This window comes from Drosophila yakuba, chromosome 3R (genome assembly GCF_016746365.2).
Source record: "Drosophila yakuba strain Tai18E2 chromosome 3R, Prin_Dyak_Tai18E2_2.1, whole genome shotgun sequence".
Classification (NCBI taxonomy): domain Eukaryota; kingdom Metazoa; phylum Arthropoda; class Insecta; order Diptera; family Drosophilidae; genus Drosophila; species Drosophila yakuba.
The window spans coordinates 28375444-28393089 of record NC_052530.2 but is presented as its reverse complement, the minus strand read 5'-3'; the positions used below and the strand labels follow the sequence as shown (position 1 = coordinate 28393089).

General features: G+C 46.1%; 6 protein-coding genes across 7 annotated transcripts; 3 read left to right on the top strand and 3 right to left on the bottom strand.

Moving 5' to 3' along the window:
* Nucleotides 1-58: 58 nt before the first annotated feature.
* Nucleotides 59-2740, top strand: LOC6538775 (exocyst complex component 5). The gene is made up of 6 exons (XM_002099253.3): nt 59-212; nt 274-1178; nt 1248-1835; nt 1894-2083; nt 2151-2468; nt 2541-2740. Exons 1-6 carry the CDS (start codon nt 180-182, stop codon nt 2637-2639), a joined length of 2133 nt encoding a protein of 710 aa, XP_002099289.1. The 5' UTR covers nt 59-179; the 3' UTR covers nt 2640-2740.
* Nucleotides 2741-2935: 195 nt separating this feature from the next.
* LOC6538774 (NPC intracellular cholesterol transporter 2) lies at nt 2936-6055 on the top strand. Its single transcript, XM_002099252.4, has 4 exons — nt 2936-3474; nt 4813-4920; nt 5556-5725; nt 5926-6055. The coding sequence occupies exons 1-4, from the start codon at nt 3327-3329 to the stop codon at nt 6010-6012; spliced, it is 513 nt and encodes a 170-aa protein (XP_002099288.1). The 5' UTR covers nt 2936-3326; the 3' UTR covers nt 6013-6055.
* A 526-nt stretch (nt 6056-6581) lies between these two features.
* Nucleotides 6582-13004, top strand: LOC6538773 (anosmin-1). Of its 2 annotated transcripts, none has more exons than XM_002099251.4 (7): nt 6582-6871; nt 10621-11310; nt 11389-11507; nt 11584-11777; nt 11841-12214; nt 12277-12343; nt 12676-13004. In XM_002099251.4, the coding sequence occupies exons 2-7, from the start codon at nt 10655-10657 to the stop codon at nt 12850-12852; spliced, it is 1587 nt and encodes a 528-aa protein (XP_002099287.1). In that variant the 5' UTR covers nt 6582-6871; nt 10621-10654; the 3' UTR covers nt 12853-13004. The 2 variants fall into 2 exon arrangements, with proteins under 2 accessions (XP_002099287.1, XP_015049028.1); XM_015193542.3 differs by having other exon boundaries at nt 6582-6889.
* Nucleotides 12899-14538, bottom strand: LOC6538772 (serine--tRNA synthetase-like protein Slimp). Its single transcript, XM_002099250.4, has one exon. It carries the CDS (start codon nt 14386-14388, stop codon nt 12994-12996), a length of 1395 nt encoding a protein of 464 aa, XP_002099286.1. The 5' UTR covers nt 14389-14538; the 3' UTR covers nt 12899-12993.
* A 74-nt stretch (nt 14539-14612) lies between these two features.
* On the bottom strand, nt 14613-15713 carry LOC6538771 (putative mitogen-activated protein kinase 14C). Its single transcript, XM_002099249.4, has one exon. It carries the CDS (start codon nt 15699-15701, stop codon nt 14652-14654), a length of 1050 nt encoding a protein of 349 aa, XP_002099285.1. The 5' UTR covers nt 15702-15713; the 3' UTR covers nt 14613-14651.
* A 152-nt stretch (nt 15714-15865) lies between these two features.
* On the bottom strand, nt 15866-17454 carry LOC6538770 (mitogen-activated protein kinase p38a). The gene is made up of 2 exons (XM_002099248.4): nt 17305-17454; nt 15866-17204 (listed from the first exon to the last, which is right to left on the bottom strand). Exon 2 carries the CDS (start codon nt 17158-17160, stop codon nt 16060-16062), a length of 1101 nt encoding a protein of 366 aa, XP_002099284.1. The 5' UTR covers nt 17161-17204; nt 17305-17454; the 3' UTR covers nt 15866-16059.
* Between the last annotated feature and the right edge of the window lie 192 nt (nt 17455-17646).

The following is a 17646-nucleotide window of genomic DNA, read 5'->3' as shown; positions in this document are numbered from 1 at the left end:
GAAAGCAAACAAAAACGTAAACAAACCGAGCGACATTGCCAGCTGCAAGAAAGTGAGAAATGTGGCAACCTCTGGAGCAACAGCTGAGCGGAAGCAACAATAATATAGAAAGAAGAAGCACGAAAGAAACGCCTACTAAATCAGATCATAAAAATCGGAAAACTTTATAATTCGTTAAAATGCTATCGCAATACATGGAGGAGTTTGAACAGGTGGGTCATATAGGTCATGTAGGATTGATTTTGGTTAATAATCATAAATCATGACCAACAGGAACCCTTTGAGGTGGGCGAGTTCATAGAACGACTTACCTGGCGCACCAACAATGAGCTGCAGAACAGCGAGGACTTTCATCCTGTGGCCCTGCACGATACCTTCATCCAGACCATCAAGGACCTGAAGATCCTGCAGGAGAAGCAGCAGAGCAAGTGCGAACGGCTAGAGGAGTCGCTGCGCCAGGAGAAGGAGTCGCACGCCAAAAAGATTGGCAAGCTCCAAGAGCGTCACCAAACGGCCATTGATGTGTTCGGCCAGCTGGACGAGAAAATCAACTCGGTGGCCGGCAAGATCATGCACCTGGGCGAGCAGTTGGAGAATGTCAACACACCGCGCAGTCGCTCAGTGGAGGCCCAAAAGTTACTCAATTTTATGTCTGAGTTCTTGGCCGCTGGGCCTGTGATTGTCAACGATATTTTTTCGGATGCCACACGATTAAGTGAGGCCGCTGATGTAATTCAAAAGCTTTATGCTATCTCGCAGGATCTGCCGCCCGGCAACTTTGCAGAGTCCAAAAGGAAAATCGAAAAAAAATACGACGAAGTCGAGCGACGGTTGATCGAAGAGTTTGCCACCGCCCAGAAGAGCGAGGACATCGAGCGCATGAAGACACTGGCCCAGATCTTGTCCCAATTCAAGGGTTACACCCAGTGTGTAGACGCCTACATCGAGCAGAGCCAAATGCAACCGTACAGCGGCAAAGACATCTTTATAGGCATAGTTCCGTTGTGCAAACATCACTACGAGATAATCCAAAAGGTGTTTGCCAATCCGCAGCAGGTTATGTCCAAGTTCATACTTAACATCTATCAACTGAAGCTGCACCAGTACGCCATGACTAAGTTAGAGGACAAAAAGGACGAGGAGAAATACCTCCGGACCCTTTATGAGTTATACTCGCGGTGAGTCATTCGGAAGTTATGTTAAATATCAAAATTTATTATTACTTCCATTTTACAAAAACAATGCAGCACACTGAAATTGTCAACGGATCTTCAAATCTACATGTCCACCATCGACGACGACTTGCTACAGAAACTGACACAGCAGATTTTTATGAAGCATTTGGCCGGCTACGCTGAAATGGAGACCAAGTGCCTGACAGCCAAGTGTTCCACAGAACTGGATAAGTTCTATGCCAGCAAGAAACACCAAAAGACTGCAACCACTAAGGGCTTTCGGCGAAACATGGAGGTGCTGATAGCCACGCGAGCCAACATCAATATTGCTGCCATCGAGGACTATGGGGGGGAGACGTTTCTGTCTGAGGAGCTGGCCATCAACATGCTGCAGGAGGCCAAGGCGTCGCTTAAGCGCTGTCGTCTGCTGTCCAACGAGACTGAGCTACCAGGCAATGCTATTAAGCTCAACGATATCCTTTTGCGTTTCCTGATGCACGAGCACGTGGATTACGCACTGGAGTTGGGTCTGCAGGCAGTGCCACTTGCCGAGGGTAGGGTCTTTCCCCAGCTCTACTTCTTTGACGTGGTGCAAAAGACGAACATCATTGTTCATCTGCTGGACAAGCTCTGCCACACATCAGTCATACCATGTGTGAGGTATGTTAGAACTTTGTTAGTTTAGGTTTTATAAAATGTATAATATATTCATTTCTAGTAATACGCCCAAGTACTCAGACTATGTGTTCAAAAAGCGTATTCTGATGGAGCAAATCGAGACCAAGCTGGACCAGGGTCTGGACCGTTCCATCAGCGCTGTAATTGGCTGGGTCAAGGTGTATTTGCAATATGAACAAAAGAAAACCGACTACAAGCCGGAAACTGACGTGGATACCATTTCCTCAGCGGTAAGATAGAAATTTCGTTAATATTCCATTTTGCATTAGCTTATAACTAATTATATTTCTCTTCTAGGCGTGCCTACAAGTCGTGCAGAATCTGCAGCCAGTGATTGTGCAGATTAAAAAATGTGTTGACGGCGAGAATTTGCAGAATGTTCTTACAGAGTTTGGAACTCGGTTGCACCGAGTGATCTACGATCACCTGCAGACCATGCAGTTCAACACGGCTGGCGCCATGTGCGCCATCTGCGACGTGAACGAATATCGCAAGTGCATTCGCGAGCTGGATAGTCCGCTGGTTACGCAGCTGTTTGACATACTGCATGCATTGTGCAATTTACTACTCGTTAAGCCCCAAAACCTTCAAGAAGTTTGCACGGGTGACACACTGGTAAGTGTGCGGTGTCTTTGATTTTGATCGATTGTCTTACGTTAGCATTTGTATCCACCCTGCTTTATTTAGAATTATCTGGACAAGTCGGTGGTGCGGCAATTCATTCAGCTGCGCACTGATTTCAGGATCATCAAAAACACCAACTACCTGAAGGGTATTATTGAGTGAGGAGTTCGACCACCAGAATGATTCACATTCCAAAATTTTCCACCTAGCTGTCTACGGATTAAATTGATTTATTAAAGGGGACATTATCTAATGATATTTAATTATGGTTTGCAATGTTCTTTAACTTTCAATTAAAGTCAAGTGGCTGGTTACTTTTATCAATACATCGCCCGAGTCACTTGATTTACTTTCGTGTATTTATAGGCGCGACTCACACGCGTGCCCGCCGCCCAACCACCCACTCCCAGACCCACACACACACACCTCCAGCTACGTCACGGACTTCCCATTTGAGAATCTTGAAAGTGTTTCGGTGACCTTATCAGTTGGCGCTGAAGCGAAAGTCAGCGTTATGTGCTCCAATCGGCTTCCAGTCAATAAATCAAAGTTTATTGCTTAAGCGTCCGCGAATTATTTATTTATTTACGTTTGCCCGGAGAGTGCCAGCACTCCAAAAGAAAAGAGAGGCCGGCTACTTTTGTCGGCACCCACTATTCCTGGTGTCAGTCACCTATTAGCCACCAAGCAAATCGTATCGCCAAAAGAAAACGTTGCCAGCCCGTGATCCTGATTATCGAGCCTCTTTGTTATTGTTATTGATATTTGTTATTTGCACACCTACGCAAAATTCGTTTGCCCGATATTCTAATCAAAACGCGATCAAGATCTCAATCATTCGATTAAACCATGCGCGGCGCCCCAATGGATTACTATCTAAAAATACTCTTGGTCATTTGCGCTGCCCACGAATTGGCTGGCGGAACAATTAAGTCTACCAGAGATGCTGTTTACAAAAAGTATCTGTCCCTAAGATCTTTGCCCTTCGAGGATTGTGGTGAGTATTTTCCAGGATCAGTGCTTTTCGGTGGGTCGATTTATACAACATATAAAATCAATTGATTTCCGCAGGGGGAAAAAACGGTAAGAAAATACCTCGAGAAATTTTCTTATACACCAAGATTTTGCAAAGGTACGCATTCAAAAAGAAACAAAAGCTTTATATTTGAAACAATGTCTTTTGGTAAGAAATCGACCTACTGAAGTATAATAAATAGGAATTACTTCCGCAACATCCATCCTTTGATTTTAGTGAATTGAATGTTTTGCAGAGTAATTCCGATTAGATCTCTACCAAGTGTATTGTAAATTCCACAATCTGACAAAACTTAACTGCTTACTTTCTTGTCAACGAATCCAGTATACCCTACTACGCGACGAGTAACAAGTATATATGACAGTCGTAAAGGGTAATTCCCAGATAGTAGCACCTACTACATGACATGATAAATCTAATTTATGATACATTACCATAATGAATCACTCGAAAAATATTATCGGACTATAATTTGAAAGTAGGTTAGATGGATTGAAGTAATAAAAGTAAGAAATGATATTCCAGTGACATGAACAAAAAAATCCGATTCATGATCAACTGAATATAAAATTAGATTTACCCCGTTGACTGGACAGCCAAGAAAAAGGAAATCCTATTATTAACTATTTTTAATTACCCAGCTTAGTTGATTTTAGGGCATTAAACCTTCGCCAACTAGTTTTCGTTGCCCAGAGCACGAGCTATTAATTGTATTCTGGTTTTTACGATGTTTGATTAAATGGAGTATTTATGGACTGTGCACTGTAAATATATGATTTATGTTCTAGATTTGAGGAACGGTAAACAAACAGATATGACGCCCTTATGGGGGATTACCTCCAAACGATGATAGACAGGCGAACGCCCTCTTGGGGGGAGGAAAAGTAATCAATTAGGAGCCAAATTAATTGGGTGGTGTAATCTAGTGCTGAACACGGTTCATTTTAAAGATAGAAACTGTTTAACGGCCTTGAGAAGTGCACTTGGTCATAGATTGTAGATTATTTAGAAATGCGTATATGTGGCTGGTCGTGGATCGCAGATAACTCGGCTTAGTTGTTGGGAAAGTTTTTCATTCAAGTTTTTAATTTGTTGCCAGGTGCCATGTAGGAGAATGGCATGTACTATGTCACGTAACCAAATCCATTCAGGTTGGGATTACCTAACTTTATCAACTCTGCAGGTGATATCCCTATTTTGTTTAAAGGATCTAAGAACTTAAGATCTCAGGCTAATAGTTTATAACTTCTATTTTACTGATATACTATCTATTAAATCGGTTTCCTTGGCTCCTTTCAGGTTCTCTGTACCAGGTCAGCTACCTGGACATCGAGAGCTGCACGACACTGCCTTGCTCCATGGCCCGGAACGCGACCATTAAGGTTACCGTCCGCTTCGATGATAATGGTAGGTGCTCCGCTGATAACAGCAGATCCGTGCATTCGGAATTGGAAGTGCTCAGAGCAACACATACATTCTAAGCAAAAGTCAGTCGGAAGTAAAAATAGATGTGGTGCGGGCGCAGAATTTCGATCAGGTGAACGGCGGATGTTTGGTGGGGCAAAGTGTTTGGAACCCCCCAAAATATTCGGTGGTGGAGCAGCTCCAATGATAAGCTAGTATCGTATATATTATTGGTAGAAGATTGTAAATCTAGGAAATTTCACCGAATTTCCAGCAGCTACTACTGTTTACTTCTACTGTTTAATGCACTTCGATTGCAGCCTTGGTTCCGCAGCAAAGTCGATCCATAAATAACAAATTGAATGCTTAATGATATTTTGATGAATCAGCAGAAATGGAGACGAAATCGAAACGATTGATCTCAGCACGAATCGAACATTTGGAGTACTAATTCGCGATAGGGGGCTGTAGCAAAGATTGGCCAAACAATCCGATTAAAGAGCGCATGCAAAACATTTTCAGATAATTGAACTAGAGTTTCAGCTTTGATAAAAAAACGTACACCCAAGCCAAAATCATAGTATAATAATATAATATGATCTTATAGTGAAACTGACTAATATCACCCCCATTTACAGGCAATGGCGTTAGCTTTCTGAAGCACGAAGTCAGATGGGTGTTCAACTACATCAAGACCCAGGCGGCCATCACTCCCGATCCTTGCGACGGAGACCACGGATGCATAGAGAGCGCGAGTGATGGAAAGGCCTACTGGGCCAATATCTTTGTGAACGAAACTCTGCCGGTGGTAAGTTAGGAACCCACATATCATCTATATAATAACTTTATTAGATCTTTAGCAAGTTTGAGAACCTCTTTTATTAGATCATTATAGATTTAAAAGATCATTATCAAGATCAAGTAATGTTCTGTAAACTCTTTTATTAGAAATTTATATTTATTTAAATTTCATATATTTATTGAACATTATTTCTCTCTGTGTTCCAGATGAAGGGAAGCATGCTGTGGGAATCCAAGGATGCGAACGATCAGAACCTAATCTGTTTCCAGGTTCCCGTTGTAATCACAGTGTAAATGTGTAATCACGAAAATAAAGTAATTGGTGCATGCAAATCAACAGACCAGTGTGTGTTTGTGTGTGCGTGTGTGTGTGTGTGTGTGGGGGAGTGTGCGGGTGTGGGGGTGTGCATGCGTGTGTGCATCCTTTAATGAAATTTTGAATGAAAACAAGGGGGCGCGGCATCGTAGTAGCAGCCAGGCAGAGCGAGCGAGACAGGAGGTGGAGATCTCTGTTTTGGCACCGCACACACACTGACCGCAAGACGACGAGCGGGAGAGGGAGAGGGAGCGGGAGCGGGACTGGGAGCAAGTGGAGCACAGCACAGTGGTACAAATCCCCGATAAAGCATTCAAATATGAATTATTTCTGCTATGAATATGTATTTACTTGTCCTTATTCTCATTTTAATAATGCAGATATGTAAATAAATTTATAATTTTTAGTAATCTTATTAAATGAATATTTTATGCAGAAAATCCGCCACCAAGCCCACTGTGGCGAGAGAGCGGCGGGAGAACGGAGAACGGGAGCATTGGAGCTCGAGCCCTGCAGTCCGAGTCCGAGTCCGTGGCGTTCAGTGTGTCACTCTCTCTTGGGGGCTGCAGCGCAACGGACGCACGAAAAGAGCTCCCACTTGAGATTTCGATTCAGATTCAGATTGAGATACTTTTTCGGACTCAGATTCAGATTGAGATTCAGATTCGGTTGCGGTTGTGATACTTAAGATCGTGCAGCCCGATCAACAGTTCCCAGGAGCGGAAATCGAAACAGTGCGGCGAATTAAACATTAAAGTGGCAGCAGGCGATCAAAGAAGGCGCTCCGACTGCGTGGGAGTACGAGATCACGGATCGCGGCGTGGAGCCAGTGCATCCGTAAGTGTTTCCATTACCGTGAGTACCTAAAAATGTTTCGCACCAACACTCGCCATTTGCGCAATTCCGTCGGCGTAAATGAGATTGTCTTCGCGCTAATTGCGGACGAGCAAGGATGGTGGTGGCGATATAGGGGCATCCAAGGGGATGAATGGGCTCGGATCCCATCGGTTGGTGCACGGTTGACATGCGGCAACATCACTTCTCACGCCCCAAAAAGCTCTCTTAGCCAGACACTTGAGTTTGCCGGCGTTCTTTCGCCCATAGAACACTGAAAAAATAAAGTGTCTTGAGAATATTTCCCCTATATCGGAAAATTAATGGAAAATAAGTATATCTTTATACAACCAGAAGATTTTAGAACAGTTCTGAGTTCTAGAAAAGGAATGCCATTAGAAAAGCTAAACTCCATAATCGGAAGTACGAGTTTGAATGCACACACGACATATCATATCGCTGAACCTTGAGCACGGCTTCGGGTTCAGAACCTGACGTAGAACTCGACACCGCCATGGACACAGATCCTACTCGGATTCGCTCCGCTTGAGCTTGAGCTTGAGCACATGCCCAGCTGGGTGCTTGAACCCCATAAATGGTCTTCCATTGGGGTCGCTTGGGTTTCCTCGCGGGCTTAAGTGTCACCATGCGATCCGTGGAATACCGCACTTGACAACAATGGAAAAGATGGGAAAGATGGCAAGTTTGGAGCCAAAGAGTAGCTAGATCATGTGAGCTTGGTATTGGGACTACCGATTGAAGAATGTGCACCTCAAGCTTAAGACCTTGAATTTGTAAGATAATCATAAGCTTGTTGTTTTGAGCACTTCTCGATGATGAATTGTTTGGGCTATGAATTTGCATGCATCGAAAGCGTTGACACTCTGACGCATACTAAAATGGAATCATACTTTACTTTCATGATATTTGAGAAGGGAACTTCACGGTTTCTTCAAATGCACAGCAGTAAACATTCGCTTGATATTTACATTATGGATAACTATGATTCAGCAATGATCATGGCTAATGTGTAGCCCTTCCTGCCCAACAAGACCATCGAACTTCTCGGTTTGATCTCGCCGTTCTGGCTAGATGGTCCCCAAAATATTGACGATTGCTCCCCTTCCCCTCCCCCCTCCCCATTTGCTGGTATTTTGTTACGTGCCCCCCCCTGGAAAAGTTAAACTTTTTCGATTTGTTTTTACCACCAATGCACTTGGGCAGTGGCGGAGGCAACAATGCGATGAGCTGTTGGTCAAAGTGTTAAACGATTTGCATCATATTACACCCAGTTGCTGCTGCTGCTGCTTCTGCTGCTGCCTCGAGTTTACTGGCCATTGTCGCCGGATTGCCATTGTAGTAAGCCCCAAATGGAGGAGCAAGGTGGGTTGGTGTGGGGACTGCAAGTGGAGGCGAAACAAAAGCAACACTCCAGCAAGAGAGCAGCAACCACCAGCGATTTATCACAGCAACGACGTCAACGAAATCGATCCGGATCTTAGTGCCCCCCATCATCCTCATCCCCAACCTCATCCCCATTGCCAGCCGCTGCCCTCCTTAGCAACGCCCCTGTGTGTGTACACTTGCAGAAAATATGGGTCGAACGTGACCTTAAACTTGACTGTAGTAATTACCTCCTTCTTATTTTTTTCTCATACTTTTAAATACTTTGCCGTGATTTTCTATTTCTTTTGTTTCCCAAATTGTTATTGAGGCTGTGCGATTTGAATGTTCTAACATTTATGGGATTTTTCGCAAGTGCATCGCTATGCTGGCCAAGTGCCTTTTCGCCTTGGTGTGTGCGTGAAGCATAAAAAGTAATTTTGAATTTTTGAATCGTTAAAAGCAATTAATCGCCTCTACGCAACGGCAGCCAGCCTGGCTGCGACTCGACTGTCTCATCAGCGTCAGCCGCAGAACCCATTCATCTGGAAGATTCGTGGCCGCGATCCTCATCCCCATGCCCACCCCCCATTCCCCCCATACACCATATACCACCATATAGCATATAGCATGTCCATAGCCCCAACCCCAATCCAATCCCCGCATTGCCGACGCTTTACTGCCCAATTTTGTTGCAAATTTTTCGTTCCGCGGAACTTGGTGCATTTCATCTCGTCTGCTCTTGGCGATCATCGTCGTCGTCGTCGTCGTCGCAGTCGCCGCTTCATCTTCTTGCGTCGATCGTCGCGCACATTCATTTGTCGCTTAATGTCCCTCAGTTAGGCTGCCTCGCTCCACCCGCTCCCCGCGGCCATTCCGAGCTCCTTGGCTCCCAGTCCATCGCATCCCAGTCGGAGTGGCAGTCGCAGTCCCACACAGCCGCGGTCAGCAAAAGAGGTCTTCCAATTATGTTTGAGTTATAGCTTTCGCTTATAGTTTCAATAAACATAGCTTATAATGTAGCTATGGCTATCACTAATAATCCTTAGCTTTTATTCCTATAATAGCACAAGTACATTTATTGCATACTTTTCGGCAAACCCAAGTTGATAGAAAGTAGAAAACAGATAATTACTTTTCGGTTAAACAGCTCCATCAATAGAAATTACGCATACGCAGTGTTGCCTCTGCTTTTGCTCTTACTCAATGGTAGCAATAAGTATTCCCAGCTACATACTTTCGATGCTTCGAATTGATTCTACTTATTATCCATCCGTAATGCCTGCATATATGTACATATATATTTCTGAACCCAACTGTGCTGTAGCAAGGCATCTCCTCCTGGCTAACCCATCGCTGCACCACTTCGCCACTCAACTGCTCCTGCTCCCAGAGTGTCTGTATCGCCTTGGTATGTGCGGCATCTGCTGGCTAGGCTTCTGATCTGATGAGGCTGCTGCTGGCGGTGCTTCTGCTTCTGCTGCCCCTGCCACTGCTACTGCCACTGCCCCACCGACTGTGGATGTGGATGCAGCTATGGATGTGGATGTGGTGACATCCACTTGCAGCTCTCGCACATTCGTCGTAGTCGTATTTTTCTCGATTTTGTTCCCGCTGCCTGCACATTCACACGCAGTCGAACCGAACGGCAACAAAAACCCAAACAACAACATAAACCGACGACCATCGACCATACCATAAAACATTAGTTTCCCATTTGCGTGCTAAATACCCTACATGGAATCGATGCGAGCACATCGATACTCACGGCCACCAGGTGAAGAATTTCGAGAGTCTGCTTCTCGGCTTCCGAGAATTGGCGTTGCGAAATTAAGATGAAAAAGAGCTGTCTGGGGCTTAGAAAGGTGCAAAGATATTCGCACGAGGTAAAAGTTTTATGGGGAAGTCCACACGGGTTGTGATACTTGTGCTACAGTGAGAGAAATACCAAAGTTTCTTCATCTCGAAATTGACCAGTGGAGTGCAGGGCATCGGGAAGTCAGCTTGAAATGAAGATAGCCGGCCTCGTCTGGCTGTCTGTCCGATGCTCTCGTGGCACGCACTATGATGCGCGCTTTGAAGTCCTGTCAAGCACTTGAGATACATTTATGTGTTTTTTGCATTTTCATTGCCTCGACTTCGGGGTCGGGCGGCTCAAATGCGAGGAATGATTAGTTAGTTGGTCATGCAAAATGGGTGAAACCGGTTCGGGTTCCCCCAACGCTATTCGCGGGAAGACGGCCGGAGCGGGTGATCCTTCAGCATAATCAGCGGTCTGCTGCTGCTGCTGATGATGATCGGCACAAATTACGAACGCACGGAATGTCCAGAAACCGAGAGCTGATCACCTGACGCATGATCATTTGCAGATTGCAATCACCGCGAATCGGAGCATCGCTTCAGATGGTCAGCATGCAAGTGGCGCTGCTGGCGCTCCTTCTTCTTCTCGGCCAGCTATTCACGAGCGCCGTGGCCAATGGTTCCTCCTCCTACACCACCTCCTCCACATCCACATCCGCATCGAATCAGCTGCAGCGACAGAAGCTGGCACACTGGTTCCGGGATAGCAACGATGTGAAGGATAAGATTCTGGAGCTGCAGTGCCTGGCGAAGTGTGGCAGCAATCCCACAACCAAAGCCGGACGCGAACAGTGTCTGAGTAAGTGCATCCAGGAGCTTTTGCTGGGACCCAGAGCTGGCAGTTGCCCCAAAATTGGCAGGCAATCCCGTGCCAGGCTCTCCTGCCTGGACAACTGTCAGTACGATCATGAATGCCCCGAGGTGCAGAAGTGTTGTGCCTCCAGTTGTGGTCCCATGTGCGTTGAACCTCTCGGCGTTAGGAACAACACGCAGCTGCCGCCCATACCGAAGATCCTGTATTTCCGGAGGTCACGTGGTCATGCTGTCGATCTGAAGATCGAGTCCTCGCTGCTGGTCTACTACTTCCATGTGGAGGTGCGATCCCACATAGGGCGGTATTTTGCTGCCAGAAAACTGGGACCTTGGCAGTGGCAGAAGGTGGAGAAGACCATGGAGGAGAACATCGGGCACAGCAAACAGTAGGTTGACCTTGAGCTTATTCTAGAAAATATTTCTTTTACAATATATAATAAATATAATAACTTGTTTCCCTGCAGCACGTACATCTTCTTTCACATGCGACCTGGTCGCTGGTATGAGGTTCGAGTGGCAGCCGTGAATGCCTACGGCTTCCGTGGATATTCCGAGCCCAGCGATCCCTTTCCCTCGACGGGCAGTAAGTGTATACCTGAGCATAACCTGGTCTTCCAACCAACCTACTCACCTACTGTGCTATTCACTATTCCCTCCAGATCCAAAGCCTCCAAAGAAGCCCAACGACTCGAAGATCATCGCCAAGCAGTTCGATGGGCGCTACATGACCCTCAAGCTGGTGTGGTGCCCCTCCAAGTCCAATCTGCCTGTCGAGAAGTACAAGATCACCTGGTCCTTGTACGTAAACAGTGCCAAGGCCTCGATGATCACCAACAGCTCCTACGTTAAGGATGTAAGTGGAACCCAATGTGAGCATTGTAAGGCCTTAGAATTGAGCACGTTATGATTATTACAGACCCATCAATACGATATCAAGGAACTGCTGCCCAACTCCTCGTACTACATCCAGGTGCAGGCCATCTCCTACCTGGGTTCGCGTCGCCTCAAGTCCGACCAGCTCTCGATGCTATTCAACACGACGCTGCAGCCGCTGGAGCCAATCACTCCGCTCCAGTGCTCTGGGAATGGCAATAGACGTCGGCATCATCACATTAGCAGCTCCATGAGCTCGGAACGGTCCACAAATGCGGAGCCAGTTGACCTCAATGAAGTTTCGCCCATCATTACAAACCGGACAGCGGGCGTGGCCACGTATGAAGTGGGTTTCCGGTTGAACCGGAAGTTCGGCATGATTGTGCAGATTCTGGGCTTCCAGCCGCACAAGGAGAAGTAATTATTTGTAAACAAATTTGCCAAAATGCATACATTTCATGCCATCATCCCGATTGCAGGGTCTATGAACTGTGTCCCCAGGAGACGAACTGCGAGCAGCGAGAGTTCCGCGCGATTCGCGCCAAAGTAAGTAATACCCTTGATGATGGGATTTGATGGGAGCCACGAGCCACATGTCGGAATACTTCGTGCCGTTTGGCCGGACCACCGGGCAAGGGCAAATTAGTGGAACATCGTTGACCATGGGGTATTGTTTAACAAGGCGCAATCGTGTTTCCTCCATTTGACACGGAAAACACGTCTTCCCAATGGCCAGTACGTGGCCAAATGCCAATCAAAATTTTCCCAATATTGATGAATTGTTTCGGATCATGCCATAGGTGTATGCTGAACAACAAAGATCAAACTGTGGCGACTATGGCTGTTTGTGAACTACATTACGTTCTATTTGATTGCAGAAGGACCCGCTGGAGTTCAGCAAGCTCAAGTACAACACCACGTATGTGCTGAGGATTCCCCGATCCAGTCCGAATTCCGTGCTGGACGACTCCAGAAATGTCTTTACCTTCACGACGCCTAAATGTGAAAATTTCCGCAAGAGATTTTCCAAGCTGCAGATCAAGTGCAGCGATTAGCCTTTTGTGTGTGGGCTCAACGCCAACTCAACTGCTGACCATGAGATTACATTAGATTGTATATAATTGTATGTAAAACTTAACTTCTACTTATTGTTAGGCCTAAGAACAAACAACAACAAGTTAAACACTGATCGTTTTCTACGTGAAAAGGTCCTTAAATTGCTGCAGATCCTGCTGATGACTGGGCTTCTGACTAATACCGCCCAACAGCTTGCAGTCCTCCAAGCGAACGCCATGCTCCAAAAGAGCTGCTATCAGTCGCGATGTGTAGAGCACTGGTCCGCCCACCAAGTGCAGAAAATCATAGTGCTTCTCCCGCCGCGTGCTGAAAAGGATTCGCTTGGAGACAAAGTTTCCGTAATTGCTTATCCGTCCCACACACACGTAGCGCTGCAGTGAGGGGGCATATACTTCGATCACTGCCCGGATACTCTCCGCCGGAGTTAGAGCTGCTGCTGTTGCATAAGAAATCCGAAAAGGTATGTCCACAGCTTTGTAAAAGTCAGTAGCCAGATTAAGAATATGCTCTAGTTGGGTGTCCGCTTCGCTGGCCGTTTGCGTGGCCACAAAGCTTTGTACCGCATTCGTTTGTGTCGCCGTATAGAGACTGGGAATGGGCCCATACAACTGCGCTTCCGCCCTGTTGTAACTCCGACCACAGCAGACATACCGCAGGGGCAGCACCGAGGGATACACGCACAGCTTGGTCATGGCACCTAGGTAGCTCTCGAAGGACGCACCACCGGTTAAGTAGGCTGTATTGATCTTGTTTTGCAGGTGCTCTTCCTGAACCAGATGATAGTCGGACAAGGGTGTTGCATTTGCCTCCAAGAGAACGCAACGCACAAAGTCCGGATTGGCGGTTTGAATGAAATCCCCCCGGGTGACGAAATACCGGGCCAGAGATTGCATGGCCTTTACGTCAAAGTGAGCAGCCTGCTCCATCAAGTAGTAACGATTGTTGTCCACAAAGTGTACAAGTTCCTTGCGTGCCAAGTGGGATGGAGTCTTATTTTCTGAATTGGGCATGCCGTGGCGATAGAGAAGCTTTTCCTCGCCACCAACAGGGCACTGAACATGCAGAAGGTTGGGCAGGTGCAGATAGTCATGTATAAAGTCATCCTCTATGGGATAGAGTGCCTGCTTCAGAATCTTTAGGTCGTTGCGCAATGATTTCCCACGCTCTTTCAACTCCTCCAGCTGATCCGCTTTACCACCAGATTTGGTTAGCACCTTCAGGCGTTTGGTCACCGTTTCGCGTTCCTCCGCCACCTTGGACAGCTGGGCGTGATGTGCCTTATACTGCTCGTACTTGGCGAGCACACTCTCCAATCGAATGTCCAGTCCGCGGCTGGAGATGCTCTGGTCCAAAGACTGCCGGTCGCTGAAGGTTCCATTGAAGTCCATATACGGCTGCAGAGTCGCATAGTTTTCGGTCGCTTTGTCGCCGGTTATGTACAGGGCGGAGATGTTTCTGCTGCACGTTTTCCTTGCCGAAAGGCAGTTTTTTAATACATTTCGTAAGCACAACATAATTGTTATTAACGAATGGTAAAACAAAATAAGCCGGTAAGGTAATCAGCTGTCGGCAGCGTTGCCAGATCTGGGCGATTTAATAGGGGTATTTCAATGCCGGAAATCGTTGAGCTTTGATGAAGAAAAAGGTGATTTCCCCTTTAAATTGAACTGTCTTAGCATTCAGTTATCTTTTAACGAGATAAGCTGTGTTATCCATTTCTGGACACAACTTAAACACATATGGTAACATCATTTCTTTATTCTTTATGTAAATCAAATTATTTTCGTTTGAAATTCTGAATCTCATTGTGAATAAGTTCCTTCCAGCCATTTACAGGCAGTATTAGGTTTTCGAAGTTCTGATCATAGGTTGGTGCGACGTCTTCGTAGATATGGTGTGGCTGAATAAAATCCCTTAGGTATGGATGGCGCATTGCATCCGAGGCTGTAATACGTCTTTCGGGTTTCATTTCTAGCATTTTCTCCATCAAATCCACAGCCTGGATGTTAGCACCCGGGAACAAGTGGTGAAAATCACATCTTTCCCGCGACGGGCACTTCTTCACGTATTTACGCGAACGTTCCAAGCCAATTCCACTGACAAACTCCTCAGTCGGAGTGCCCATTACGTCGAGAAGGCACTCCAGTTGGTGAAAGTAGTGTTCACCGGGGAACAGGACCCGTCCCGAAATAAGTTCCGCCAGAATGCAACCAACAGACCACATGTCGATGGCTTTTGTGTTCTGACCCCTGAGGAAGAGTAGTTCCGGTGCCCAATACCACAAAGTACCCACAAAGTCCTTCGGCCTAGTGATTTCTGCGTACCGACGAGATAGACCAAAGTCAAGTATGCGCACCTCATTATTTGCATTAATTGCGATGTTGCAGGGCATCAAATCACGGTGAACAACACCGGCGCTGTGCATGCACTTCAGACCCCGCAGTATTTGGTAAAGGATTGGCCTTATCTCGTGCTCCCTCATCCTTCTCGAACGCGAGTACACTTGCAGATCCTCGTCCATAAGATGAGTCACCAAATAAACCTGCCGAAATGCCATCCCCACTGCCGGTGGATGGAAGACGTTCAGCAGGCAGGTGATGTTTCGGTGATCCATATGCTTTAGCAGTCGGATTTCGCGATAGGCACCCTTAGCATCCTCCTCACTCTCCAAGGGGCGCATTTTCAAGGCGAAGTATTCTTTGGTGCCTCTTATTCTCACCTTGGCCACCCGACCAAATGAACCGCCACCCAGAAAACTAACTAACTGGTAGGAGTCCGGGAACTCCCAAACGATTTTGTCAACTTCCACTCTCGTAAATCCTTCCATTCTGAATAAAATGTGCAAATATATATCTTTAGCAGTCGGCGAATAAAAGTATACTGAACTACCGTAACTTTACGTTGAAAAAAATTCGAATAAGTGATTTCTTATCTTATCAGTGCAAACCCGATTCATTTTTCTTTATACATGACAGACATACAGACTTGAAATGGTATTTTTATAAAACAAATATATTGTAAAATATACAGTATAGTATTCTTGACAAGACATAACAAATCTGTAAAACAAAGCACAAAACAAAATTAAAACGTTAATACTAAAAATGGATTTGAACTTGATTCCTTGTAATTTATAACAAATAAATTTGGCCTAAGTAATACTTTAAATTCTTGATTGTCTGCGTTTACTTGACATCCTTTAGAACCTGAGCAAACGATGGTGGAGGCTTAAAGTTGGTGACCTCCTTGTAGATCAGCTCCTTCCACTTGTCCACGGGCAAATCCATATCCTCAAAGCTGTGATCGTATGGTGGTGAGGTCTGCTCCCCGCTGGGCTCTGCATACTTCTCCAGATAGGGATGGGCAAGAGCCTCCTCGGCTGTGATCCGCTTCTCGGCATCCAACTCCAGCATCTTCTCCAGCAAATCGATGGCCAGCGGATTGGCGTTCTTAAAAACATTTTTGAAACTGCGCCCCTTCATGGGCGGAAGTGACTGGATGTAGGAACGTGCACTTTCCGATGAGATCTTCTTTAAAAAGTCGGCGGGTGGCGTGCCCAACATCTCCATAATCAGGTTCAACTGGTGGATATGATCGGTGCCTGGGAAGAGAGTGCGTCGGGTAATTAGTTCGGCCATGATGCACCCCACCGACCAGATGTCCACCGTCTGGTCGTAGTGCATCCAATTGAGCATTATTTCAGGAGCGCGATACCAACGCGTGGCCACATAACCCGTCATCTCGTTCTCCGTTGGACGTGCCAGCCCGAAATCCAGAATGCGCAGCTCGCAATCTTCGTTGACGGCAATGTTGGAGGGTTTAAGATCTCGGTGGATCACTCCCGCGCTGTGGATATACTTCAAGCCACGAAGTATCTGGTAGACCAAAAACTGGACGTGGTCATCGGACAGGTGCTGCATCCGTATAATGTTGTTCAGATCTGCGTCCATCAAGTGGGTAACCAAGTACACCTGTTGGAAGTTCTCCAGCGATGCATTAGCGGCATGTGGATGGAATATGTCCAGCAGACCAATTACGTTCTCATGATCCATGTGCTTTAACAGTCGAAGCTCCCGATACGTCCTCTTTGCATGGACGGCGGATTGAAAGGGCCTTGCTAGCTTTTTAATGGCCACATGCATGGTGGTGCCACGAACAAGTGCCTTCGACACCTGACCGTAAGCACCCGATCCCACGGGCTGCAGATCCTGATATATATCCGGTATCTCCCATTCCGTTCGGTTTATATCCAACTTGTGAAACTTTTTTGTTACGGACGCAGACATGGTTTCGCTTGAGGAAGGGCGTCGTCACCCTAAATTAATGGTGCCTATGAACGAGATATGTATTGACCATTAAACAGCCGTGCGAACGATAATTTCATGCTGATTACGTTTATCTTGAGGCAGCTCTGCGGCAGTAGTACGTACCTCTGTTCCACGCCCAAGAATATCAACAACTAAGTACTGGTCCCTCGCATTTTTCCTATATTTGTGCTATTACTCCATTCCGATGCGTGTCGTGATAGCAATCCATGAATCAGATCGGCACTGGACCGATCAGAGGCGCCACGCAAATGCGCTACATTCGATTAGTGTTAAGTGATTGAAAAACTCTTTGATCGCGCCCTTAAAATTACTTACCCTAAACTTTATAAGTTAATCCATATAAATTAATAATTAGAATATTATGTCATTGTAACACGCATGTCTTTCACTTCTTCATGATATCCTTATAAGTGTATAAGTGTGAAACTTATTGTTTTAGCATTG